Source organism: Cyprinodon tularosa, unplaced genomic scaffold, assembly GCF_016077235.1.
Source record: "Cyprinodon tularosa strain WSP-4 unplaced genomic scaffold, ASM1607723v1 ctg539, whole genome shotgun sequence".
NCBI lineage: Eukaryota > Metazoa > Chordata > Actinopteri > Cyprinodontiformes > Cyprinodontidae > Cyprinodon > Cyprinodon tularosa.
The window spans coordinates 1,076,056-1,098,272 of NW_024039273.1; the positions used below are offsets into that span (position 1 = coordinate 1,076,056).

Genomic DNA, 22,217 nt, shown 5'->3' on the forward strand with positions numbered 1-22,217 from the left:
AACTCAGTGCTTCCGGTGCATGGTTGTTTTTCGTAGCGTTCCGCGTTAAGTAGACATTTTCTTCAAAGAATAAACAGTTCACGTTCTTTTTGAGGAGAGTTGTTTACTTAATTTCATTTCTTGAAGGAGAGAAAATCGCCAGACCGTCAAGATGCCGCGAATTATGATAAAAGGAGGCGTTTGGCGCAACACCGAGGTACGTGTTTAAATGATTAGCTTGGTGCTATCTTCTGTAAGCCAGAAAGTTAGCATGAAGCCGGACGTTATTGTAACGGAATCCAGCTCAAATAGATGCTTTCTTTTTTGTTTGACTTGTCTTTTAATGTATTATTGAACATCGGTTACTGATCGGGTTGTCCATTTTAAAAGAGAAAACCTAATTGGAAAATGAAGCCTTTAGACCATGCAGTGTTACTCATCGAGTCAAAAAAAAAAAAAAATTATTTTTATATATATATATATATATATATATATATATATATATATATATATATATATATATATATATATATATATATATATATATAAAATCACAAAAGTCTTTCTATATATACATTTAAAACTAGTATATGTTGTGTGTGTATTTCATGTCGTTTTTCTTTCAAATATTGGAAGAGCCATCATAAACCAAACCTTTATTATGATTATGGGGCTAAATTGCTACATATTAGCTTTTGCCTTAAAATAAACTTTGCCAAAACAGCTAACATATTTCAGCGTTCTGTTGGGTTTTATAGTTGATTCAGATGATTTGACGTTGATTATTTTTAACCCTTTATAGGGCAATCAGTGAAATACTTTAAAGCCAATAGTGTTTTTGAAATCCAGAAAAACACCTTATTACCTTTGTAACATTAAAAATATGGATATTTTGATGGCAAAGATGAATGTCAATGTAATATCAAGAAACGCCAACTTGCTGACATCTTTTTTAGTTTATAAACCAACATAGAATTGTTAACTAGGCTTATTAAATTTTCAATTAGCTTTTCACATTTCTTTCTTGACTTGTTATCTTTTTTTATTCAGCTTAATTTACAGTAGGTAATATGTCATTTAAGGGCTCATCTAATTGGTCAAATGCCATAATAAGATGTACAGCCATGTAGCAGCATCTTTGCTGAATGGCTGGATAGATCTCGTCTTCTACAGTCAGGCCAAAAGTATTGAGAATGACACAAATATTATATTTTCACATAATCTGCTGCCCTCTGGTTTTCATGTGTGTATGTCAGATGTTGTCATCACTTACAAAATACTATTGCAATCATATTATGAGTAACCAAAGCGTTTAATGAGTTAGAATTAGTTAATGTAGCAAGTCAATATTTGATGTGTTGACCCCTCTTCTTCAGGACCTCTGCAATTCTCCCTGGCATGCTCTCAATCAGCTTCTGGACCAAATCCTGACTGATAGCAGTCCATTCTTGCACAATCAATGCTTGCATTTTGTCAGAATTCCTAGGTTTTCGTTTGTTCACCCGTCTCTTGATGATTGACCACAAGTTTTCAATGGGATTAAGAACAGGGGAGTTTCCAGGCCATGGACCCAAAATCTCTATGTTTTGTTCCCTGAGCCAGTTAGATATCACCTTTGCTTCATGGCAAGGTGCTCCATCATGCTGGAAAAGGCATTGTTCATCACCAAACTGCTCTTGGATGGTTGGGAGAAGCTGCTCTTGGAGGACATTCTGCTACCATTCTTTATTCATGGCCGTGTTTTTAGGTCAGACTGTGAGAGAGCCGACTCCCTTGGCTGAGAAGCAACCCCACAGATGAATGGTTTCAGGATGCTTTACAGTTGGCATGAGACAAGACTGATGGTAGCGCTCACCTCGTCTTCTCCTAACAAGCTGTTTTCCAGATGTCCCAAACAATCAGAAAGGGGATTGATCAGAGAAAATGACATTACCCCAGTCCTCAGCAGTCCCCTCCCTCTACCTTTTGCAGAATATCAGTCTGTCCCTGCTGTTTTTCATGGAGAGAAGTGGCTTCTTTGCTGCCCTCCTTGAGACCAGGCCTTGCTCCAAGAGTCTCTGCCTCACAGTGCGTGCAGATGCACTCACACCTGCCTGCTGCCATTCCTGAGCAAGCTCTGCACTGCTGGTAGCCCCATCCCGCAGCTGAAACACTTTTAAGAGACGGTCCTGGTGCTTACTGGTCTTTCTTGGGCGCCTCGGAGCCTTTTTGGCAACACTGGAACCTCTCTCTTTGAAGTTCTTGATGATGCGATAGATTGTTGACTGAGGTGCAATCTTTCTAGCTACGATGATGACTGCACGTGTTTCTTTAGAGATAACCATGGTTCACAGAAGAGAAACAATGATGTCAAGCACCAGCCTCTTTTTAAAGTGTCCAGTGGTGTCATTCTTACTTAATCATGACAGATTGATCTCCAGCCATGTCCTCATCACCACCTACACCTGTGTTAATGGAGCAATCACTGAAACAATGTTTGCTGGTCCTTTTAAGGCAGGGCTGCAATGATGTTGAAATGTGCTTTGGGGGATAAAGTTCATTTTCTAGGCAAATATTGACTTTGCAATTAATTGCTGTTATGCTGATCACTCTTTATAACATTCTGGAGTATATGCAAATTGCTGTTGTAAAAACTGAAGCAGTAGACTTTGTAAACATTAACATTTGAATCATTCTCAAAACTTTTGGCCATGACTGTAGACCTCATGACTCCATTTATAAGGGGTATGGACGTGATCAAAAGCGCCAACTAGCCCTATAAAGGGTTGATTGATTAAATTAATTAAAGCTCCACAATCGTGAATAACTCAAGGGTCTCAAAACACAATGGAAAATTAAAGTCAAGCTTATTGAACTCCAGATCCTTTTTTTTAGGGAGTTTAATATTTATGTAGTGCAGGACAAGTGTATTTTGTGGATTTTGATTTGTTTAGATGCCCGTTTACCTTAGCATGGATGCGGAAGCAGCAAAACTCTACAGCCACCCGCTCCTTTTAAGGATGGGAGGATGTTACTCATTATTAGTTATTTTATCATCCCGAGGCTAGACAGCTTTAAATATAGCTAATAGGTTGACTGAAGACATTAACAAATGGGGGCTGACCAGCAAAAACCCTGTAGTTGTTAAAGATAGGAGATAATGCATCTCATGCATGTCTGAGTGAGTGAGGCTTCACTTTTTCACTTTTCACAAACAAGTTTGCACTTATGAGACAGTTTTGTTCTCATCTCAAGTTTAAACTCTCTGATTTACAAGTTTGCACTTTGTGTGTAATATATGACAGGAAAAAATAAAATACACGAGTATTTTGAAACACAGTAGAACCACTTTCATTATTATAAAAACAAATCGAATCGAAATTAATCGATTTAGAACTTTATTAACCAAAATCGAATTGATTCAGGACTTTGGCGAAAATACCCAGCCCTATTGATTTAAATTATGAAGACATTTTTAGATAAATTAATTGTTTGTTTTTGATGTTTTCAGGATGAGATCCTCAAGGCGGCGGTGATGAAATATGGGAAAAATCAGTGGTCGCGTATCGCCTCCCTGCTCCATCGCAAGTCCGCCAAACAGTGCAAAGCCCGTTGGTGAGTCATCAAACCGACACACTGATCACTAAATCACTCTGTTCAGTAAAAACTCATCTGGAATATGCTGCTTAGTGTAAATACAGGTACATAACCCCGTATAATGATCCTACTATTAAAAAAAGCTGTCATATGTAGGCGCAAGGGATGTGGGGGGAAATTGATTTGGTAATATGTTGGGATTTTATATATATCGATCTTTAAGTTCCCAGCATCGATTTTACAAAAACAAAACATTTTTGCCTCTGTAGCGCCACAGATAGAGTTGTGGAGCCCTTTTGCTGTGTGGGGCAGCTCCACATCTGTAGTACTGATTCAAATCCCAAATAACATGGATACCAAATTAACTGATTGATCTTTATCTTTTAATGAACCTACAGTAGTAGCCGTTCAAAATGTCCACAGTTTCCTTGGCTGGTCTCCTATAATTTATTTTTAAACATCAATAATTGTACTAAAATATTCTTTCTGTCATGATTTGTGGACATTAAGATCTAAAGAGAAGCTTAATCTCCCTGTAATTTGGAGGAAGGGTCAGAGTAAAAAAAATATGCAAGGGGGGGGGGGGGGGGGGGGGGTTATTGCAGTGGCTGGAAGTTTCAGGGGAATTTGCAGGGAGTGCAGGGGAGTCTGCTGCCATTCGGCTGGCGTTTGACTGGGAACGGCCATTTTGAATAGCTGCTACTGTATGCAGAACTTGCTTTTTTATCTAAACATTTAATTTTGATAGCTGGGAAAAATATAGCAATATATAGAGCGCACGCTGATCCTGGTTCTGCTGGAGGTTTCTTCCTGTTAAAATAAATGAAGATAGCTGCATGATGTGAAATTTCTATTCAATTAGGTTTAATAAAAATTTTATGTCTTATTAGGTCAATATGCATTCAGAATTTAGGAATTTTACATATTTTTTACCTAATTTAAGTAAAAATGACCGTTTTCTATAAAATCCGAATTAGAACTCAAGAAAAACAGATAAATTCAGCTGTTAAAAATAGACCTTTTTTTTATTTGTTTAAAAAAAAAAACATTTAGCAGATGACTGAAAACTGGGATCCTATCTCAATACCACTGAAGCTATCGCCTAATTGTTTTTAAATAATTAGAAAAACAGAATTTGTAAAGAAAAAATGAAATGGATCCAAAGGATGTCCGTTGTTTAAACCAATATCATCATTAGAATTTCTTTGAGTATTATGTCTTCAGTAAAGGGGCCCCCTGTTGGCCCCTGTCTAGACCTGCCAATGCACTTTTTACTTCCTTTGGCACATTCTTCTTCTTTGACTATTTGAGATCAGTAAAGTCAATCAATCATAAACGTGGCTCTCATTGTGCCTGTAGGTACGAGTGGCTGGATCCCAGCATCAAAAAGACGGAATGGTCCAGAGAAGAGGAGGAGAAGCTGCTTCACCTGGCCAAGCTGATGCCCACTCAGTGGAGGACCATCGCTCCCATCATTGGACGCACCGCGGCCCAGTGTCTCGAGCATTACGAATACCTGCTGTATGAGACGCTCTCCGCTCAGTCCAAAGCAGACTTCCTCCTTTTAGATGGCTTCCTTCATCCCACTCTGTCTTCTCTGCTGGTTTAGAGACAAAGCCGCCCAGAGGGAGAACGAGGAAGAGGTGGGAGATGATCCCAGGAAGTTAAAACCAGGAGAGATCGATCCCAACCCTGAGACCAAACCTGCCAGACCCGACCCCGTGGACATGGACGAAGGTGATTGGCAAACTAAACGTGGTCCGATCAAATGATGCAAACTAAAAAAACCTTCATATTTACCTGATAAATACTGAAACAAAACCAGCTGCTGGTGTATGAAGGTATTTCAAACATTAACATCAAGCGCAAAAAACTCGAGAATTTGAACCCCGTTCAACATTGTGTCAAACTTTTTATGCGTTTTCTAAATCCGTTACTGTAGTTTTTAACCTCCGTTTTACAGATATTTCCTTTTAAATTATAATTACTTTGCCTAATTTTTTTGGATATTACTTGCTAAACATATTGTGGGAGCTTTGAATATCAGCTTCAAAATATCGTATTTAAAAAAAAAAACTGATAATGTCAAGAACTGTAGAAAATAATAATGATGGATCTTTGCATCTATCACCCTTTTCTGTTAAATGAAAACTGGTTTATATGTATTTCTAGGCAATAACTCTGTAATGAAACAGGCTAAAAATGGCGCCACCTATAGGCAGTGGCCCTCCACAGCTCTCAACAATTCCACATTTGATCACTGCTGCACTTTAAAAATGGAAATGTTCATTTCACCGCTAAAGCTTCACACACTGTAGGATTTTTTGCCCTTTTGGGCCGAATCTCCAGTGATGTGAGAATTTTTTGATCGGGCCGCCGTTCAGCCTGATATTGCGTCGTGAGTCATGTAGTGAACAGGGGGTAACAAGGGACCATCAGCCTCTAACGATCACCTCCCAATCAGGAATCGTAAGGTCGGGAGAAAATCAAACATTTTGGAAATTCATTCGGCTGTTGTAAGGTGGTCATGGGCAAATCGCTCAAGTGGCAAATTAGGATTCTTCTTCTTCTTCCTCAGACAAAAACACAGCAGCTTTAGGTATCGAAATGTCTTTGTGTATACATTCTGTGTACACAAAATGACAACGTTTTTAAGTCTAAATATGTAAAGATATAATCCATCTTTATTCAATGAAACAATTATTTTAGCTTTAACACCATTAATATGTGATTTATTAGATGCTTTGTTAGCAGGGAAGGCCTGATGACTAACAGTGAGTTGTTTCTATGTGCAGATGAGCTGGAGATGCTGTCAGAGGCCAGAGCTCGTTTGGCCAACACACAGGGCAAAAAAGCCAAGAGGAAAGCCAGAGAGAAACAGCTGGAGGAAGCCAGGTCCTTTTTTATCCTTTTATATCCACCCATTACTGATGGGCTGAGTTTAGTCCGAAGGGAACTCGTATGAAAGCTGCTGATGCATGTTAATGTTGTTGTTGGACTACAGGCGATTGGCTGCTCTGCAGAAACGCAGGGAGCTGCGTGCAGCGGGAATCAATGTGCAGAAGAAGAGGAAGCATAAGAGAGGCGTGAACTACAACGCTGAAATCCCCTTTGAAAAAAAGCCTGCAGCGGTATTTATTTATACACCGTTAACTGTGTGGATCCCCAGGTAAACCGGTGTGATGACCAGGTTGTTCTGCTTGTGTTTCCATGAAGGGTTTCTATGACATCAGTATGGAGCAGTACGACGCTCTGGAGCCAAACTTCAAACGGCTCAGGCAGCAGCACCTGGACGGAGAACTGCGCAGGTCAGAAACGCTTTCCAGCTCTACATGCTCTGGATCTACAGAGAAATATTGTTTTTAAACATTTCACATTCCTCTGAAGAACTAACTTCAAACTAAAAACGATGTGTGACTGGTTGGTTTGCAGCGAACGCGAAGAGAAGGAAAGGAAGAAGGATAAGCAAAAGATAAAGAAGAAGAAGGAGAGCGATCTGCCCTCTGCCATCCTGCAGACCAGCGGCGTTGCAGAGTTCACCAAGAAACGCTCCAAACTGGTCCTGCCTGCACCACAGGTCACCGCCGTCTTCTACCACTTTCAGGGATCCTATAGGAAATTGTTTTTAATATTTTCCTGGAATTGAAAGATTGCTTTCAATTCCATCTATTCATTAAAGGAAAAATCCAGTCAGCAGGGAATAATCAATGGATCTTTATTTATACCTAAAACTAATACATTCCCAGTGGTTTAATGAATTTAGCGTTAATCCGAAATTTTATTTATTTTTTTTTTTTTTGTCCAAATATAGTGCTTTCGAGGAATATCTTTTCATCATAAAAATTAAAATAAAAGCAGAAACTATGGATCTGAAAAGAGGGATTTTAATAAGGAACGTTAAATCACTGTTTATTAGAGCATATTAACTCTGTTTCTTGTTTCTGTGATGTTTGCTTTTAGATCAGTGATGCTGAGTTAGAGGAAGTGGTCAAAATGGGCGTGGCCAGCGAGGTCGCTCGCCAAGCGGCCGAGGAGAGCGAAGGCGGTAACTCGGCCTCCTCCGCCCTGCTGTCAGAGTACAGCGTCACCAACAACATGACCGCAGGGCTTCGGACTCCGCGGACCCCTGCTGCCCAGGACAGGATCCTGCAGGTGACTGATCAGCTTCTAAGGTCTCTGAGGGACGTTTGATAAAACGGGCTTAGATTGGAGCACAGCTTCCCGATTCTTCAGCTTTTCTTCTTCACTGGATGCTGAACAGCGGCCACATGTCTTGCTTTTCTGAGCCAGATTTCTGAAATCCGCCTCTGGTCTTTAATCTGTATTTGTCTGTTGCTATAGAAATCATCCGCTAATAATAAGGACTGATGAATAAAAGCCAAATTAGAATAATATTCCTGGACATCGGTGATTGTTGGTGGTAAAATGTGAAATTTTTATCTGTAATGTTTAAGTCATTCCAAAAAAGGTTGAAAAAAACCATCTACTGTCCTATGTTTCTAAATCTAAAGACTTTTGCTTCCATTCATGAAGCTTCTTCTATTCAAAATGTTTGGAAATGGCGTTGAGTTCAAAGCTTTACACAGCAGCCCAAAGTAGGTGGATTGAGAGGAATGTGAAGAAAGCCATCCATGTTAAGAAAAGAAAAACCCACCTTAAGGGCTGGTTATTCTCCTGCAGCAGTGTGTCGCAGTTATTTTTGATTTATGCCCAATAGTGAAGCGTGGTCTGCGCTATGTTATTCCACGGCACAAGGCAAGATGGATAATCAGGAACTAGCTGTGGGTCAAGATACGACTGAGCCGGTGAGGAAGTTGGGGCAAGTTTTTGCGACAACGGAGGGACAAAAGAGCGAAAAAGAGCAGGGATCCAGGTGGAAAAATGGTCCGAGCGTTCTTGCGCACCTCACTCTTCTAGCTGGTCCATTTTCACGAGTCATTTTCCACAATGGTGGTAATACAAACAAGACAAGCCGCTAAGGTACCAAGCAGGAAATACGCATAGTGTAGCAATTAAGTTGATTCCTTCCCGCTATCAGTGACCCCACCCCGTTACAGGGGAACAGAAGACCTCACCTACTCAGCCAGGCCAACAATTCCCTTTAAGACCCGCCTTTCAGAGACATAGGTTCCAAAAGGGTGGACCCGTTCGTCTGTTTCAGTTTGCTTTTTTTTTTTTTTTTTTTTTTTTTTTTTTAACAAAAACAAGGCATTATTGGGCTACTTTATAAAGTCTGGAACTCCACACTATTTTTGACATTTTGAATTGAAAAAGCTTCCTGGATGGGAAGAGAAACATCTCCAAACTTGAAAACTAAGTCCAGTGGATTGTTTTTAACTTTTTTTGAATGACTATGACCTAGATGACAGGGAATCTTCACCAGCACAATGTGTGAGTCCTTTGCATTTGAACCTTTTTATTTTGATGAAATCCATCAGTGTTTAATGGATGTAACACAAATATGAAGGAAAGTATAGATTTATTTCCTAAATTATAGCTGATCCGATGAATCGTTTTAGTTGTTTTGGGGGGTTTTTTATCACATAATGCAGATTCCCAGTAAACCCAGAGTGTTTTCCCTTTCAGGAAGCCCAAAACCTGATGGCTCTCACCAACATCGACACGCCCCTGAAAGGAGGCCTCAACACCCCGCTGCACGAGAGCGACTTCAGCGGCGTGACGCCTCAGCGGCAGCAGGTTCAGACCCCGAACACGGTGCTCAGCACGCCATTCAGGTGAGACCCGGTGATCCCAGATGCTTTCCTAAAGTCCTTCTCCCAAATTAAACTGAACAATAAAAAGGATAAAGATGAGGAATCATTTTATGTTTTAAGGCAAACGGATGAATATTTAGACTCTAAGCAGTGGAGCCAGGAGTCCTTCTAGAGGTCGACTAATACCAATTATTTTCTCGTTAGTCTAATCCGGCTGGGCTGATTATTGAAGCCGACTGTTGCTTCGTCGTCCTCCCTTTACATGTTAAAACGATAATAAATACCTGTAGTCTTACTCTAAATAAATGAAATTAAAAAACGATCACTGAGTCTGGGAGCGGCCATTTTGCCCAAATATAGTAGCCCCTCCCTCCTGCCATCTTCCAGCAGTGACGTCACGGTGCGGTAAGCCTAGCGCCATTCTCCCCGCTTTACAAGCAGAATCAATGGGAACTACTAGACACATCTGCAATCAACAACAATTATTGAAGATTTCCAGAGGACTTCACCATTGAAATTCACAAGAGCTATAGTGAAACTGACAATGCCCACGTGCATGGCAGCTGGATGTTGGAATACATCGGGTAAAAGTGAAAAAAAAAGAATGATTTCACCTTTCCTATTCATGATCCTCCACGGACGGGTTGGTCGTTGGATCGCCAACTTGAAGAGGGAGGATTTTCCATCGAACTTCTGGCCAGAGAAAAAACCCGTAATATGTAGCCAACATTTGGAAGAAGAATGTTTTCAAGATGACTTGGATAATAGCGCGTTGTGACAAACACCAGATACAGCACTGGGACTTGATCAACAGCCGATACCGCACCGTGACGTCACAAACCAGTAGGTGGCAGTAGGGTTCTTTGACAAACATGGATGCCTCCAGTAAAGAACATTCACATGAAAATTACTCTGAATTAAAAACACTGATCATTTATTGAACAGGATGTAATAATTTCATATTTAAAGTACTTTCAGAAGTTTTAATTCTGAATATGAGCGGACTTTTCCTTTACATTAAGCTCAGTGGAGTGGAAGGTTTAAATAAAAGCAGTTTATCTGATGTAAAAATTTATGAAAATGTTTTGCCCTAATGCTCAGTCCTTGCTGCTCCTTCTTCTTCTTTGACACCTAAACATATCTTCCTGTTCCTCGCTTCCTTAATGAAATGCTATCAACCTGATCTGTTTGTTCACCTTTCTGGGACAGAACTCCTGGACCCGGTCAGGCCTCTGATGGGATGACGCCTCTGGCCGGAGGGCTGACGCCTCGTGGTACTCCAGGGTTGACCCCTGCACGCACGCCTCTGAGGGACAAACTGAACATTAACGCAGAAGACCAGCTGGCTGACCCGGCGTTTGCCAAACACGTGGTAAAAACATTCACCTTTAAAAGCCTTCAGCTGTTTCACCTTGCATGGAGACATACACTTAGTACTTATTTCAATGTTAGAAAAACTTTGATCAAGGGATAAAAAACCCAGAACACTAGTCATTTATAATTGGTATGAGAATAACTGACCTGTTATTAATAATTATTAACCAACAGGTGAGATAACTTTAGACAGAAGCAGAGTGTTTTTATCAGGATAATAACGGAGGTTTTAGCTGTGGTCTGATATTATTTATTTGTTTGCTGATCTGGATATCTCTAATGTAAAGAACTTCATGGAGTCGAGTTTTAACTTTTCTTCTAAAAGAAACCAGAAGAAAAAGCAGCAAATTGTTGGATTTCTCTGGGAACTACGTCACAGTTAGCAAACAGGGTCCGAAATGACCACTCGCCAAATGCAACTAGTATCTTTATCAGGTGAGATAAATGCCAGAGCGCCATTCGCCACAAGGCGAGTTAATGTAAGAACTAGTGATGGATCTAGTAACACCCATGCGTGGAGCCCATATAGCAAAACACCATCGGTGCGCGTGTCGTTTCCAGAAAGTCATGTGACCGATACAGGAGCCGTTTCTAACTGACCGACTCACTAAACTCTGTTTAAAAACGTATCTGTCAACATGATGCATCTGCTGAAAAAATTTCTCATCTTTTTGCGGTTAATCATTAAAATTATCAAGAACTTTGGAGCCTAAAAGGAATAGGAAGGTTTCAGTCTTTTTTTTTATTTAAATTTTCTCGTTGTGTCATCCCTTTCATCTGAGTTACTGTTTTTACTGTACTTATTGTTTAAAAAAAAAAAAAAAAAAAAAAGACTTGAAGTCCTAGTTCACAAGCATCTTCATTCATATTTCCCCTAAATTTTCACAATATGATAAATGTTTACATTATTTATTGGCTGTAACTAAAAATTTCAAAGATATTTAAAATTTAAACAAAGATATGAAATATTACAATACAACGTACAATAACTTAAATTATATAATTGTATTAGGTCATCAAATCAATTCATTTTAGTCTGTCCAATAATCTGCCTGTAGTGTCTTTAAATCTCCAGCAGGTGTCAGTATCAACGCAGCATCAATACAGTTTGGCTTCGATGCATCAATAACCATCACTAGTTAGAAGCACAGTTGTTCTTCAGTCAGGTCCTTTCAGCTTTTATTTTGGTAGGTCTCCCCTCTGTCCCAGAGACCCATACAGAGAGCACACCCCACATTTACCAACAGCTAGGCAAACTGTGGCGGTGTAGAGCTGGAGCAACCGAGCCTTCTGAGGGACAACGCTATAAAGAGAAGGTTTAATTAAAAATGGGGCTTTTTGGAAGACTGGCTGTGAAGGTGCTGATGGCTACATGAACACAAACGCGCAAAGATTAAAATATTTATTTTGCATCGCCAATACCAGAAAGGCTACGCTTTGAGTAATGCACTATATATCACATTAAGTGCTGGGAGTGGTGGCCTAGTGGTTGGAGCAGTGAGAAGGTCCAAGTACCCGGTTCGATCCCCACAGCCTCCACTCTGGGCCCCTGAGCAAGACCCTTAACCCCACACTGCTCCCTGGGCGCCACATGATGGCAGCCCACTGCTCCCCAAGGAGATGGTTCAAATGCAGAGAGTGAATTTCTCCAATGTGAGATCAATAAAGTTCAGTTTTTATTTTATAATAGTCTCCTGTTTGTTAAATGTTTTTTTAATGATTACTCTGATTTTTTTAAATAGATAAAATCACAGTGGCTGTTTTAGTCAATTTTATTTGTAAAGCACAATTCAGTACATGGATAATTCAATTCATAAAGGACATGCCTCACTTTTCAGATTTCTCTTAAATCTTAAAAAACTTGTCTTACCCAGGTATACGTTTTCTGTCAAAGAGTCATTAAAGAAAAGCTGTTTTCTCATCGCAGCAAAAGGAGAGCCTGCAGCAGCTGAGACAGGGCCTGCTGTCACTTCCTGTTCCTAAGAACGACTTTGAGATCGTTCTTCCTGAAAATGCAGAGAAGGAGCTGGAGGAGACGGAGATGGAGAGCGGATTCATCGAGGACTCGGCAGACATAGAGGCGCGCAAACAGGTAAGGAGGAGAAAGAGCCCTGAGGACGAGCCCCTCCTCGCCGTGGCGTTAAATTAAAACATTGGTTTCCTCAGGCTCAGCGGGACGCCGAGAGGGAGAAGGAGCTGAAACTTCGACACACCCCCGTTCAGAGGAGCCTCCCCAGACCGACGGAGGTATGATTCGCTCCTCCATGCTCACAGCGCCAGATTTTTGAAGCGCTGGATGGTGATGTGTGGTTCTCCCTGCAGGTAAACGAGTCGGTGCTCCGCCCCTCCTCCATGGAGCCGCTCACCGACCTCCAGGTCGCAGAGGAGCTCATCAAACAGGAAATGATCACCATGCTGCATCACGACTGTCTGCACCATCCATCCACCACCGCAGCCAATCAGCTGCTGCGCGGCAAAGCCAAAGGTCCCGCCTCCACGTCCAACAACGCCTCGCACATCTCCTACCTGGAAACTCACCCCTACAAGCCCATCAGCACGGAGGACATGGAACAGGTCAGACACGCCGTCCGCATGCCGTTACCTGGCAACCAAAGGAGGCGGAGGGTTTCACATGTTGCGTGTTGAACAGGCGAAGGCGATCCTGACGGCGGAGATGGAGGTGGTGAAAGCGGGGATGGGCCACGGAGATCTCAGCATGGAGGCCTACACCCAGGTGTGGGAGGAATGCTACGGGCAGGTAAGCATGGGCTCCTCTTCCTCATCCTCCTCATCCTCCCAGCTTTTCTCAGCATTTAACCGTCTCTCCTGCTGCACAGGTTCTGTATCTAGCAGGTCAGAACAGGTACACCCGAGCTAACCTGGCATCAAAGAAGGATCGGATTGAAAGCCTTGAGAAGAAACTGGAGGTAAGCAGAGAACAGTTCAGTTAAATCAACGTGGCTGTGAGAGTTCTGGTCCAAACCCGCCTCTGTGAACCGTCCAGGTGAACCGCGGCCACATGACGGCGGAGGCCCGCAGAGCAGCGAAGCTGGAGAAGAAACTGAAGATTCTACTGGGAGGATTCCAGTCCAGAGCGCTGGGGCTCCTGAAGCAGCACAATGAACTGTGGGAGCAGGTAGGAGGTTCTGATGAGCCGCTCTCCGCTTCATCGCAGAGGGTCGCCATGTTCACAGCTCAGTGTGACCCGTGGCGCAAGACAAAGGTTTACAGATTCAAGATCAAAATATAAGACCTTCAGTCCTTTTTTTTGTTTAGAGCTGGGGTCAGCAACCCGAAGTGGGTTGGGAAACTTGGAAAGGTGTTTCCAGGGAAGGCTGCTGAATATGCAGCCGATCACAAAGCTGGGAGTGAGAGGAGAAGTGAGATTGCAAAACTTCTGGATAGTTTACAGCACAAAGATAGATTTAAGAAGTAAATTGCATCTCACAATTACTGGATACGGATCTTGCATCAACTGGATGCTTACGGTTGGTTGTAAAGCTGTATGTTCCAAAAAGAAGCTTGAAGTGAAGAAAAAGCAAGAGAATGGGGGGGGAAAGGAAAATTTCAACATAAGAGCCTGAAAAACGAGGAATTCAGGACATGGCTGCAGCCTGTCAACGCTAAAGATGCTGAAGGATTTTTCTGTGTTTATAGGAGAGTCATGGTTGTTGATGGCATCAAAATAATTTCGATAAGAACATTAAAAGGGCATTAAAAAGCATTGAACTGGAGTTACTCATGGCTGTATAAACCCTGGAGAAGGTATCGAATAGCTCTTTGGGACATCACCAAGCCAGCTGGAATGCATTTCAGATGCATTAATTATAACCTTAAAGCATCCCGTACTGGTTTAATTTCTCCTGCAGGAACGGTGCGACTTCCAGCGCCTAAACAATCCTAAGGACTTACTGTGCAATGCTGACAAACTAAAACTAATTCCATCCACATTGAATCTGAAGTATTTCCCAGTGACCCACACCTTAAAGGAAATAACAGCAGGTTAAATCAGACAACCCACTCGTTGGTTTCATGTAGCATAGCTCAGCAATGCCTGTCCTTCCTAATCCCATAAATATGACATGTCTCCTAATTATGAGATCTTATCTCGTAGTTACGCTGTTAGATTTTTTTTTTTTTGGTGAATGCAATATGCCTCCGTAAAGAACAACCAGTTCTTATATCGTAGTAAAGTGTATTTTGTCTGTCAAAAATTTTTCCGATGAATAGATTCAATTTAAAAAATGGCTTTAAGATTTTATGCAGAATTTAAACCAAGTGAGGCTTAAACTGTGACATGAGTAGTTCTGGATAGAAAGAAAAATAAGTTAATGATAATTTCTAATTGGATGTAAGAAATGATCATCATGAAATGAATGAATACTGCGGTCGCTGCCATGTAATGTCTGTGTTGTCCACCAGGTGGAGCAAGCGGCCACCGAGCTGCAGACTTTCAACCAGCTGAAGCAGCAGGAGGATCTGGCCATTCCCAGGAGACAAGCGGTAAAACACTCAGTACTTCTGTTTATTTAAACTCTGTGAAAACACGAGATGAAAGGTTTCTGTGATTAATGGGAAGAGAGGCTTCTGTCACGGCTGGCATCGATGTCTCCGTTCCTTTTTTAAAATTTATTTATCCTTTAAATTTTTATTGTTATATTTCACCTTTTTTTTAATATACAGTGTACATGAACATTTCACATTATATAAATATATATATATTATATAACATAAAACTTTCAGTTGGGAGCTATTCCTCTATTTGACCTTTGTCAAGTTTAATTAGTTCTTTAGCTTTGTCGCTGTCTTTTGTCCTGAATGTTGTCCAATTTTTCTCCATTTTTCTTCCATTGAGTTTGTTGAAGTCTTAGAAGATGTGTCAGTTTTTCCATGACGTAGATTTCTTCTATTATTCCAGTCCATTGTTTTTTACAAAGGGGGTCTGCCTTTCCCTATTTCCTCGTAATTGCTTTTCTAGTAGTTATTAACAATATCTTAATCGGATACCTGTCTTTTACTCTTACTTTATTGTTCAAATTGTTAATATATAGTACCACACAACTCATAGGAATATTATATCCCAGAATCTTCTTCACAGTTTCATGTACAGTTTTAAAAAAAAAAATGTTAGGACAGTTCCAAAATATGTGAGAGTGGTCGGCGTTCACTGATCCACAATTCCATCAACACCCCGTGTTTCTATCCTTACATTTATTCTTGACTTTAGGCGTGATGAAAAATCGTATTAGATTTTTCCATGTGAACTCCCTCCATATCCGTGAATTGGTGGATGTCTGATGTGTTTTTCATGTATCTGACATCTCCGTTCCTTTTGAAGTGGGACCGTTGCATAATTTCAGTGAAGGGATCCGACCCTTTATATTTCAAAACAATATAAATCCGATTTATTCCTGTCCGTATTGCGATTCTGACAGTCCAACCAAGATGGACCCTGGGGTCTATTTAAACTACCATTCAGCCAGGAAGTGAGACCTTGTGGTGAAGTAGAAAATACTGGAAATGAGACAAACGTGACGCAGATTTAAAATATCCGCTGTAGGTAGCAGATCTGCTCGGGTCCTGCTTCATGCCAGTGATGTTACGCTGCATGATTGGCTGAACGTTGCCTCATGATGTAAAATAAGGTGACCAGATTTCTGTAATCAAATCTGGGGACATTTCCAACTCGTAGATAAAAACAAAGTACATTTCTTCAAGATTAAATTAGGAAAAAGGGACAGTAATGATATTAATATTTTAATAACAAAAATCAAGCGTAAAAGCCAGGAATATATCTCTTAACACTAGTAGTGTTTTAAGATTAATAAAATTAATAAATCCATAGTGTGTTTTTCTTTTTTAAAGTAGAACTGTCTGTGGGTTGGATTGATACATAGAATTAGATTTTAGGAGTCGTCAACTTTGTCATTTAAACCGTCACAAGTACAGAGCACTGAAATTCTTTCTCTGTATTTTAACCCATCCCCTTGGGGAGCAGTGGGCTGCCATCATGGGGCGCCCGGAGAATAATGTGGGGATAAGGGTGTAGGTAACATGTAACAAAGGTTATGAAAGGCGAAGACAAGAAGTTAACGCAAAAAATACGTGTCATTGACGTGTTGTTAATGTTAGAAGTAAATGAACCAAATGGCTTTCCATAGTCTGGAGCATCTGTATCATTAGCGTGTCTAATGACTGAAGTTTTACCTTATTAATAACAAAACCGAAACTAAATCTGTTGATGGTGAACAAAGTAACTGTTAGACCAGAATATAAAGGGGGGAGAGCTGGTAGCGCTGTGGCTAGCTCAGTAGCTAACAGGTTAGCCTCTATTAGCTTGGTCAGTTAACCATATTAAGCTACGCTACTTTTAAATTCATGTCAACAACTGATTGTAGAAAGTAGAATAACTGTTTTGTCTAAAATCTTTACAAAAGTCATTTTTAAGATGCTTCATTTGTTCTGCTCTGCCCTCAGACCTTAACAAAAAGACCTTGCCATTAAAAGCTCAGTTTTAGAACACAGTAATTTTCTACAAGATTGAGAATTATTTACTACACTAGATCACCAATGAAATGTAAAATAGCAAATATAGGGAATACTAAAAATAATATATGTTGAGGAGAAACGATAGTTTGACGGGAGTTGCTGGGCAGATCTGGTACCTACTGTCGCTACCCGGTCCGTCCCATAAGCACGATCCGTTCTGCGCATGCTCCACCAGCTCGTTTCCAGATATACATCCGGGTCGCCCTCGATTTTAGTTTGTTAAAAAGATCTACATTTCGTTTATTAAACGTACTAAACTGTAGTGTGTTAAAGGTTAATGTTATTCCTGAGAAAATGTGCTAATGATACGGATGCTGGAGAGGAAAGTGCATTTTGGTGTTTATAAATCTGCCTGTTTTTTAATGGAGTATCTGTTGATACAATGCTGTTGCTGGCAAAGAAAATGGAGAGAAAAAATGTCAACTAGAGATGAAACCTAGCAAAACCAGCAAAGTTACTCTGAAAACATTTTAATAATTAAGCTCTTCACAGCTTAATTTCTGGATAGCTTTTTTATTATTATTCTTTCCAAAAGATGTTATTTGCAACAAATATGGAACAAAAATCACAATTTTTTTATTTATTAGATCTAACAAAGTTTCTGATATAAATGTATTTATCCTTTTTTTTTATTGTGTTTCCAGGCTCTGCGGGAGGACGTGGACAGGCAGATGGAGAGGGAGAAGGAGCTTCAGCAGAGATACGGAGAGCTGCTGATGGAGAGGGAGTCTCTGCTCAGCAGCACTCAGAAGTTATGATCAGTTTGATTCGCATCTAAAACAAGAAATCTGCCTCCAGTAACTTTCCACCACGTCGTACTGAAACAGCTCGTCCCTCATCACTTCCCAGTCGCTCTGCCTCTATGTGCTGATGATGCTGTGATTCCCAAAGCTGCGCTCTGAGCTTAATCGTCCTTGTTTCTCTAAGTTTTGAATAAAGTTTTTTCATCAATAAAAACCATCAACTTATGTAGTTTTGTGCAGTTTTTATTGCTAAAATATGAACCAAATGAAAATGTCAGTAATCTGCTACATCAGCAGGCGAGGAAAGCCATCCCACTCCTCCTGTAGGCACTCTGGGGGAAAAAGACAAAAAAAACGGTGTTAAGTTAGGAATATTAGGTGGTCAATTATTTCCACAAATCAGGACTTGGATTCAGTTTAAAATGAAAACATGTCACTTTTTCTCAAAGGGCCTCATTCTTTCAGTGGCAGCTGAGATCTTAATTTGAGAGTTGGGCCAGAAAGTGTTTTAGTCTAGCTTTTTGGGCACAAATTAATAACTGGTTCAAAGCTCGACAATCACTCGTTCTGTCCACTTTCGCATGGCAAGCCCAAAATTTAACTTCCAGAGCAAATACTACAAGAAGTCCAAAGAACTTCAAGATTAGTCTTAAAAAGATGAAACTTCACAATGTACAGGTAATACTGCAAACCTGAACACATTCTGGGGTCCGTTTAACAAACTCAGATTCAAATTCTCAACTCTAAATCTATCTAGACTAAAGTGGGGAACTCTTGAGTGTTCAGTTCCACAATGGCTGCTATGAATTCATTCAATCAATGTTTACTAGGTCCATTCACAGTTTAACATGTGTGCAATAAGTATGAAAAGCCATCATCAGTGGAGCACCGATTCGACGAGTCACCATGGCAACAGATGTGCCTATTTCACCCCAAGTGGAACTAGAGATTTTAATGCAGAAATGCAAAATAAAAAAATAAGTGTTTAAAAGGCAGCTACAAAGGAGAGGAAGATGGTGAAGGAGAAGGTTATTGCGCAAGTTTTTATGAAGTGGGCTATGGCAGGCTGTTTTCACATTTATTAGAAGCACTCTCACTAAAATAAGAGTCTTCCAGACCAAAATCAGCAAAATATTAAATTCTCTGTGAAAAAGTGCCGATCTTTCGTTAATACGATCTTCATCAAATGGACATGCAATGTTTTTAAAACCTAATGTTGGTTATAGATGGAATGACATATGTGTATATATACATATATATATATTTTTTTTTAATGAACAAATCTACAACACAAATGTGACTAAATAATCAGGAAATGAAACAGCCTGATTGGCTGTAAAGATAGAGGAGACAGAGGACACCCTGAGTTTACTGCAGAAAACCTGCTGCTGACCAGGTTAGTTCTGGGAGGATGTTACTATGGCGACTGAAACAGGGGTTGAAGAAACTCTTTCTGTGAAACGGAAAAATCAGTTTCCCTGATTTCAGGTTTAGAAAACTTCCCTGCAGGATGTAGGAGCCAAAGAGAAGCACAAAGGGTCAGAAGAAGAGGAAGAGTTTCCAGTTGTGTCCAAGAATCAAAGATGGCGACGCCACTGTTTGCTGTTGGAAATGCAGCATCCCTGTGTGCAGCGTTCACAGCCAGAAGCAAGTAGTTTGGACTGATTCATCAAATATGAATGAGGAGTAAAAAACATGTATATGTCAAAAATAAAATGACTCTTGTTTGAGCAAAATATATAATCGTAACCAAAATAAGAGAATTGACTATTGCAAAAACATTCATTTTAATAGGGGTCATTTTAGACCCTACTGGAGGAAGAGTGTTGGTATTGGTAGGCTGTGCCTCCTGCAGTGTTGGGCACGTTACTTTGAAAAAGTAATTAGTTATAGTTACTAGTTACTTCTCCCAAAAAGTAACTGAGTTACTCCACAATAAAAGTAACTAGTTACTAGTAAAAGTAACTATTGCGTTACTTTTGCGTTTCTCGCCCACGTAACCCTCACCACCCAGCCCCCACCTTCTCGCTGTGTGTTTCCAAAGCCAGCTGAATAGAGCGGACGACAAAGACAAGAACCTGCAGAGAGTTTTGCATTTATTGCAACTCAACGTAAATGACATCAGGGGGGAACGCAATGTGAAGTTTTTTAACAGGGCATTCAGATCTGGTGAGTATATGAAATTAATAACTGGGGATGTATAATTCTGAAATCCTGTGTGTTTGGGTTGTTATAGATACTGTAACATCTATCTATCTATCTATCTATCTATCTATCTATCTATCTATCTATCTATCTATCTATCTATCTATCTATCTATCTATCTATCTATCTATATGTATACTCTGGGTGTGACATAAAATATGGATCTCCATCCCTGCCACAAAGGCCATCAAATAATGTTTGAAATAAAAAAATACAGTAGGTTGGAAAGGCAGACTCCATCCATCCATCCATCCATCCATCCATCCAGATTTCTCCCTTTCATTTGACCGTTCACGCTCTCCATAGTTCTCCTGTGGCGCGAGCACAGGGCGACTGTGGCGCGCCTTTAGCGAGCATGCGAGTTTCCTGTCGCTTGCGCGGTGACTCGTGCCGCCTGCGCTGTGCGGAGATGCAGAGGAAACCGTATGTGATGGGGAAACGCAGCTCGACGTGACACTGGTATTTCCATCTGGAAAACGCTGTTTTGCTGCTGGAGTCATCCTCACTCTCCATCTCTCTGTGTGTGCTGTACGTTAACACCCACCAGCGGAAACACCCACCTACCCAACTGACAGACGGAATCTCACTATACATCAGCCATTCTCATCCTCCCCTCTCTCATGACAAGGCGCGCACCTCTGGATGACCTAAAAATAATCTTTAATATCTCTTAAACTAAAGTAGCACAAACAATATTTTTTTCTGCACAAATCTGCTCTAACGTTGCACTAACCATTCAGTCTATTTAGAGAGTTTTTTGACGTGGGTGGGGTGTCAGCTTCACGCAGCTGCGCACGAGTCCTATCATGAAAAAAGGTTCATTGTGCGACCTGAGTAACGTGCAGTAACGGGGTGTTTGCAATGGTAACTGCGTTATAGTTACAGTCAAAGTAATTAGTTAGATTACTCGTTACTAAAACAAGGTAACGGCGTTAGTAACACCGTTACTTTCAACGCCGTTATTCCCATCACTGGCCTCCTGGGATTAGGGATTAGAGCCTTTTAGATTTTTTTTCCTTTATAAACTCAGAATTGTACTGTAGAAATGGAAAAATGTTGGAATATTTATCCTTCCAGGGAAAACCAAACTAATGCTAATGTATTCAAACTGATCTATAATCCTGGATCTTAGCTGCTGCAGTCAGGATACAGCAGCTGACCACAGGACGTCCCTGATCATTCTCTGTAGGTTTGTTTCCATCCTTCACGTCTATCTGGGCTTATTGTTTCCATTTTCATTCAGCAGATTTTCCAGTTTACCTGCTTTCAACCTTTAAATCAAAGACAGACACACTTCTGAACATTTTTAAGCTTTTTCAGACCCTAAATTCATCCCTAAATGCAAAGTAGGTCGCTGATTAATCCCTGCAGTGAAAAATGTGTTAATTAATAGCAACAATATTGGTATAGGTCCCTGTCACACCTTGCCGATTTAGCCAGCGTATGCCTGATGTCCCAGAATCCCCTAAAACACTGGCATATGCTGAACTTTCTATGTATTTTTTCTTTTTTGGGCGTATACATAGCGTATTCATAACGAGTGCAGACCTTATGTCCAACGACAGCCTAACTTATGCGTAATGCACGGCAGCGTAATGCCCATGAAATAATGCACATAATTTTAAAGCATCAGTTAAAGCTGCTCCCCTCAGCCGCATCGATGTTTGTCGCCCACCCCTAAAAAAAAAAGAAAATAAATAAAAAGAAAGAAGGTTTGCAGTGGCAGTAGATTCAGTGTCATGTCTGCTAGGAAGTGTGTTGGTGGGCGTAAACGCAGGGAGGATCCATCACACTCACCCTATGATGTGGATGAAGCCTGGAGGAGAACTGATGGTTTCCTCCTGTGAACCCCTTTATACAAAAACGCTGCCAATACGCCATTATACAGTAGCTGGAAGTTAGAAACATGTTCAGCGCTCGTCTGGAACATGTCTGATATGTTGATACGCGTTGGAGAGAAGTTCTTGATAAGTTATGCAGAAGTTACTCAGAGGTTTTTGGATAAACTAGACACCAAGACTTCTGAGTAACTGATCCTTAATGTATCTCAACCATCTGATAACTTACCTGGAACTTA

General features: G+C 40.6%; 2 protein-coding genes across 3 annotated transcripts in view; one reads left to right on the forward strand and one right to left on the reverse strand.

Annotated features, from left to right (window-relative positions):
- Positions 1 to 18,160, forward strand: cdc5l (CDC5 cell division cycle 5-like (S. pombe)). Its single transcript, XM_038304602.1, has 19 exons — positions 1 to 196; positions 3,470 to 3,573; positions 4,915 to 5,076; positions 5,165 to 5,292; positions 6,351 to 6,450; positions 6,560 to 6,686; positions 6,772 to 6,863; positions 6,988 to 7,132; positions 7,516 to 7,707; positions 9,142 to 9,290; positions 10,479 to 10,641; positions 12,571 to 12,735; positions 12,810 to 12,890; positions 12,966 to 13,217; positions 13,294 to 13,401; positions 13,481 to 13,570; positions 13,648 to 13,779; positions 15,066 to 15,146; positions 17,837 to 18,160. The coding sequence occupies exons 1-19, from the start codon at positions 152 to 154 to the stop codon at positions 17,948 to 17,950; spliced, it is 2,430 nt and encodes an 809-aa protein (XP_038160530.1). The 5' UTR covers positions 1 to 151; the 3' UTR covers positions 17,951 to 18,160.
- supt3h (SPT3 homolog, SAGA and STAGA complex component) overlaps positions 18,161 to 22,217 on the reverse strand; it is an 18,366-nt gene continuing 14,309 nt past the window's right edge. For both annotated transcript variants that reach the window (XM_038304603.1, XM_038304604.1), the window contains exon 12: positions 18,161 to 18,267. In XM_038304603.1, the coding sequence (XP_038160531.1) occupies positions 18,226 to 18,267 (42 nt within the window). In that variant the 3' untranslated portion in view covers positions 18,161 to 18,225. The remainder of the gene's footprint in view (positions 18,268 to 22,217) is intronic.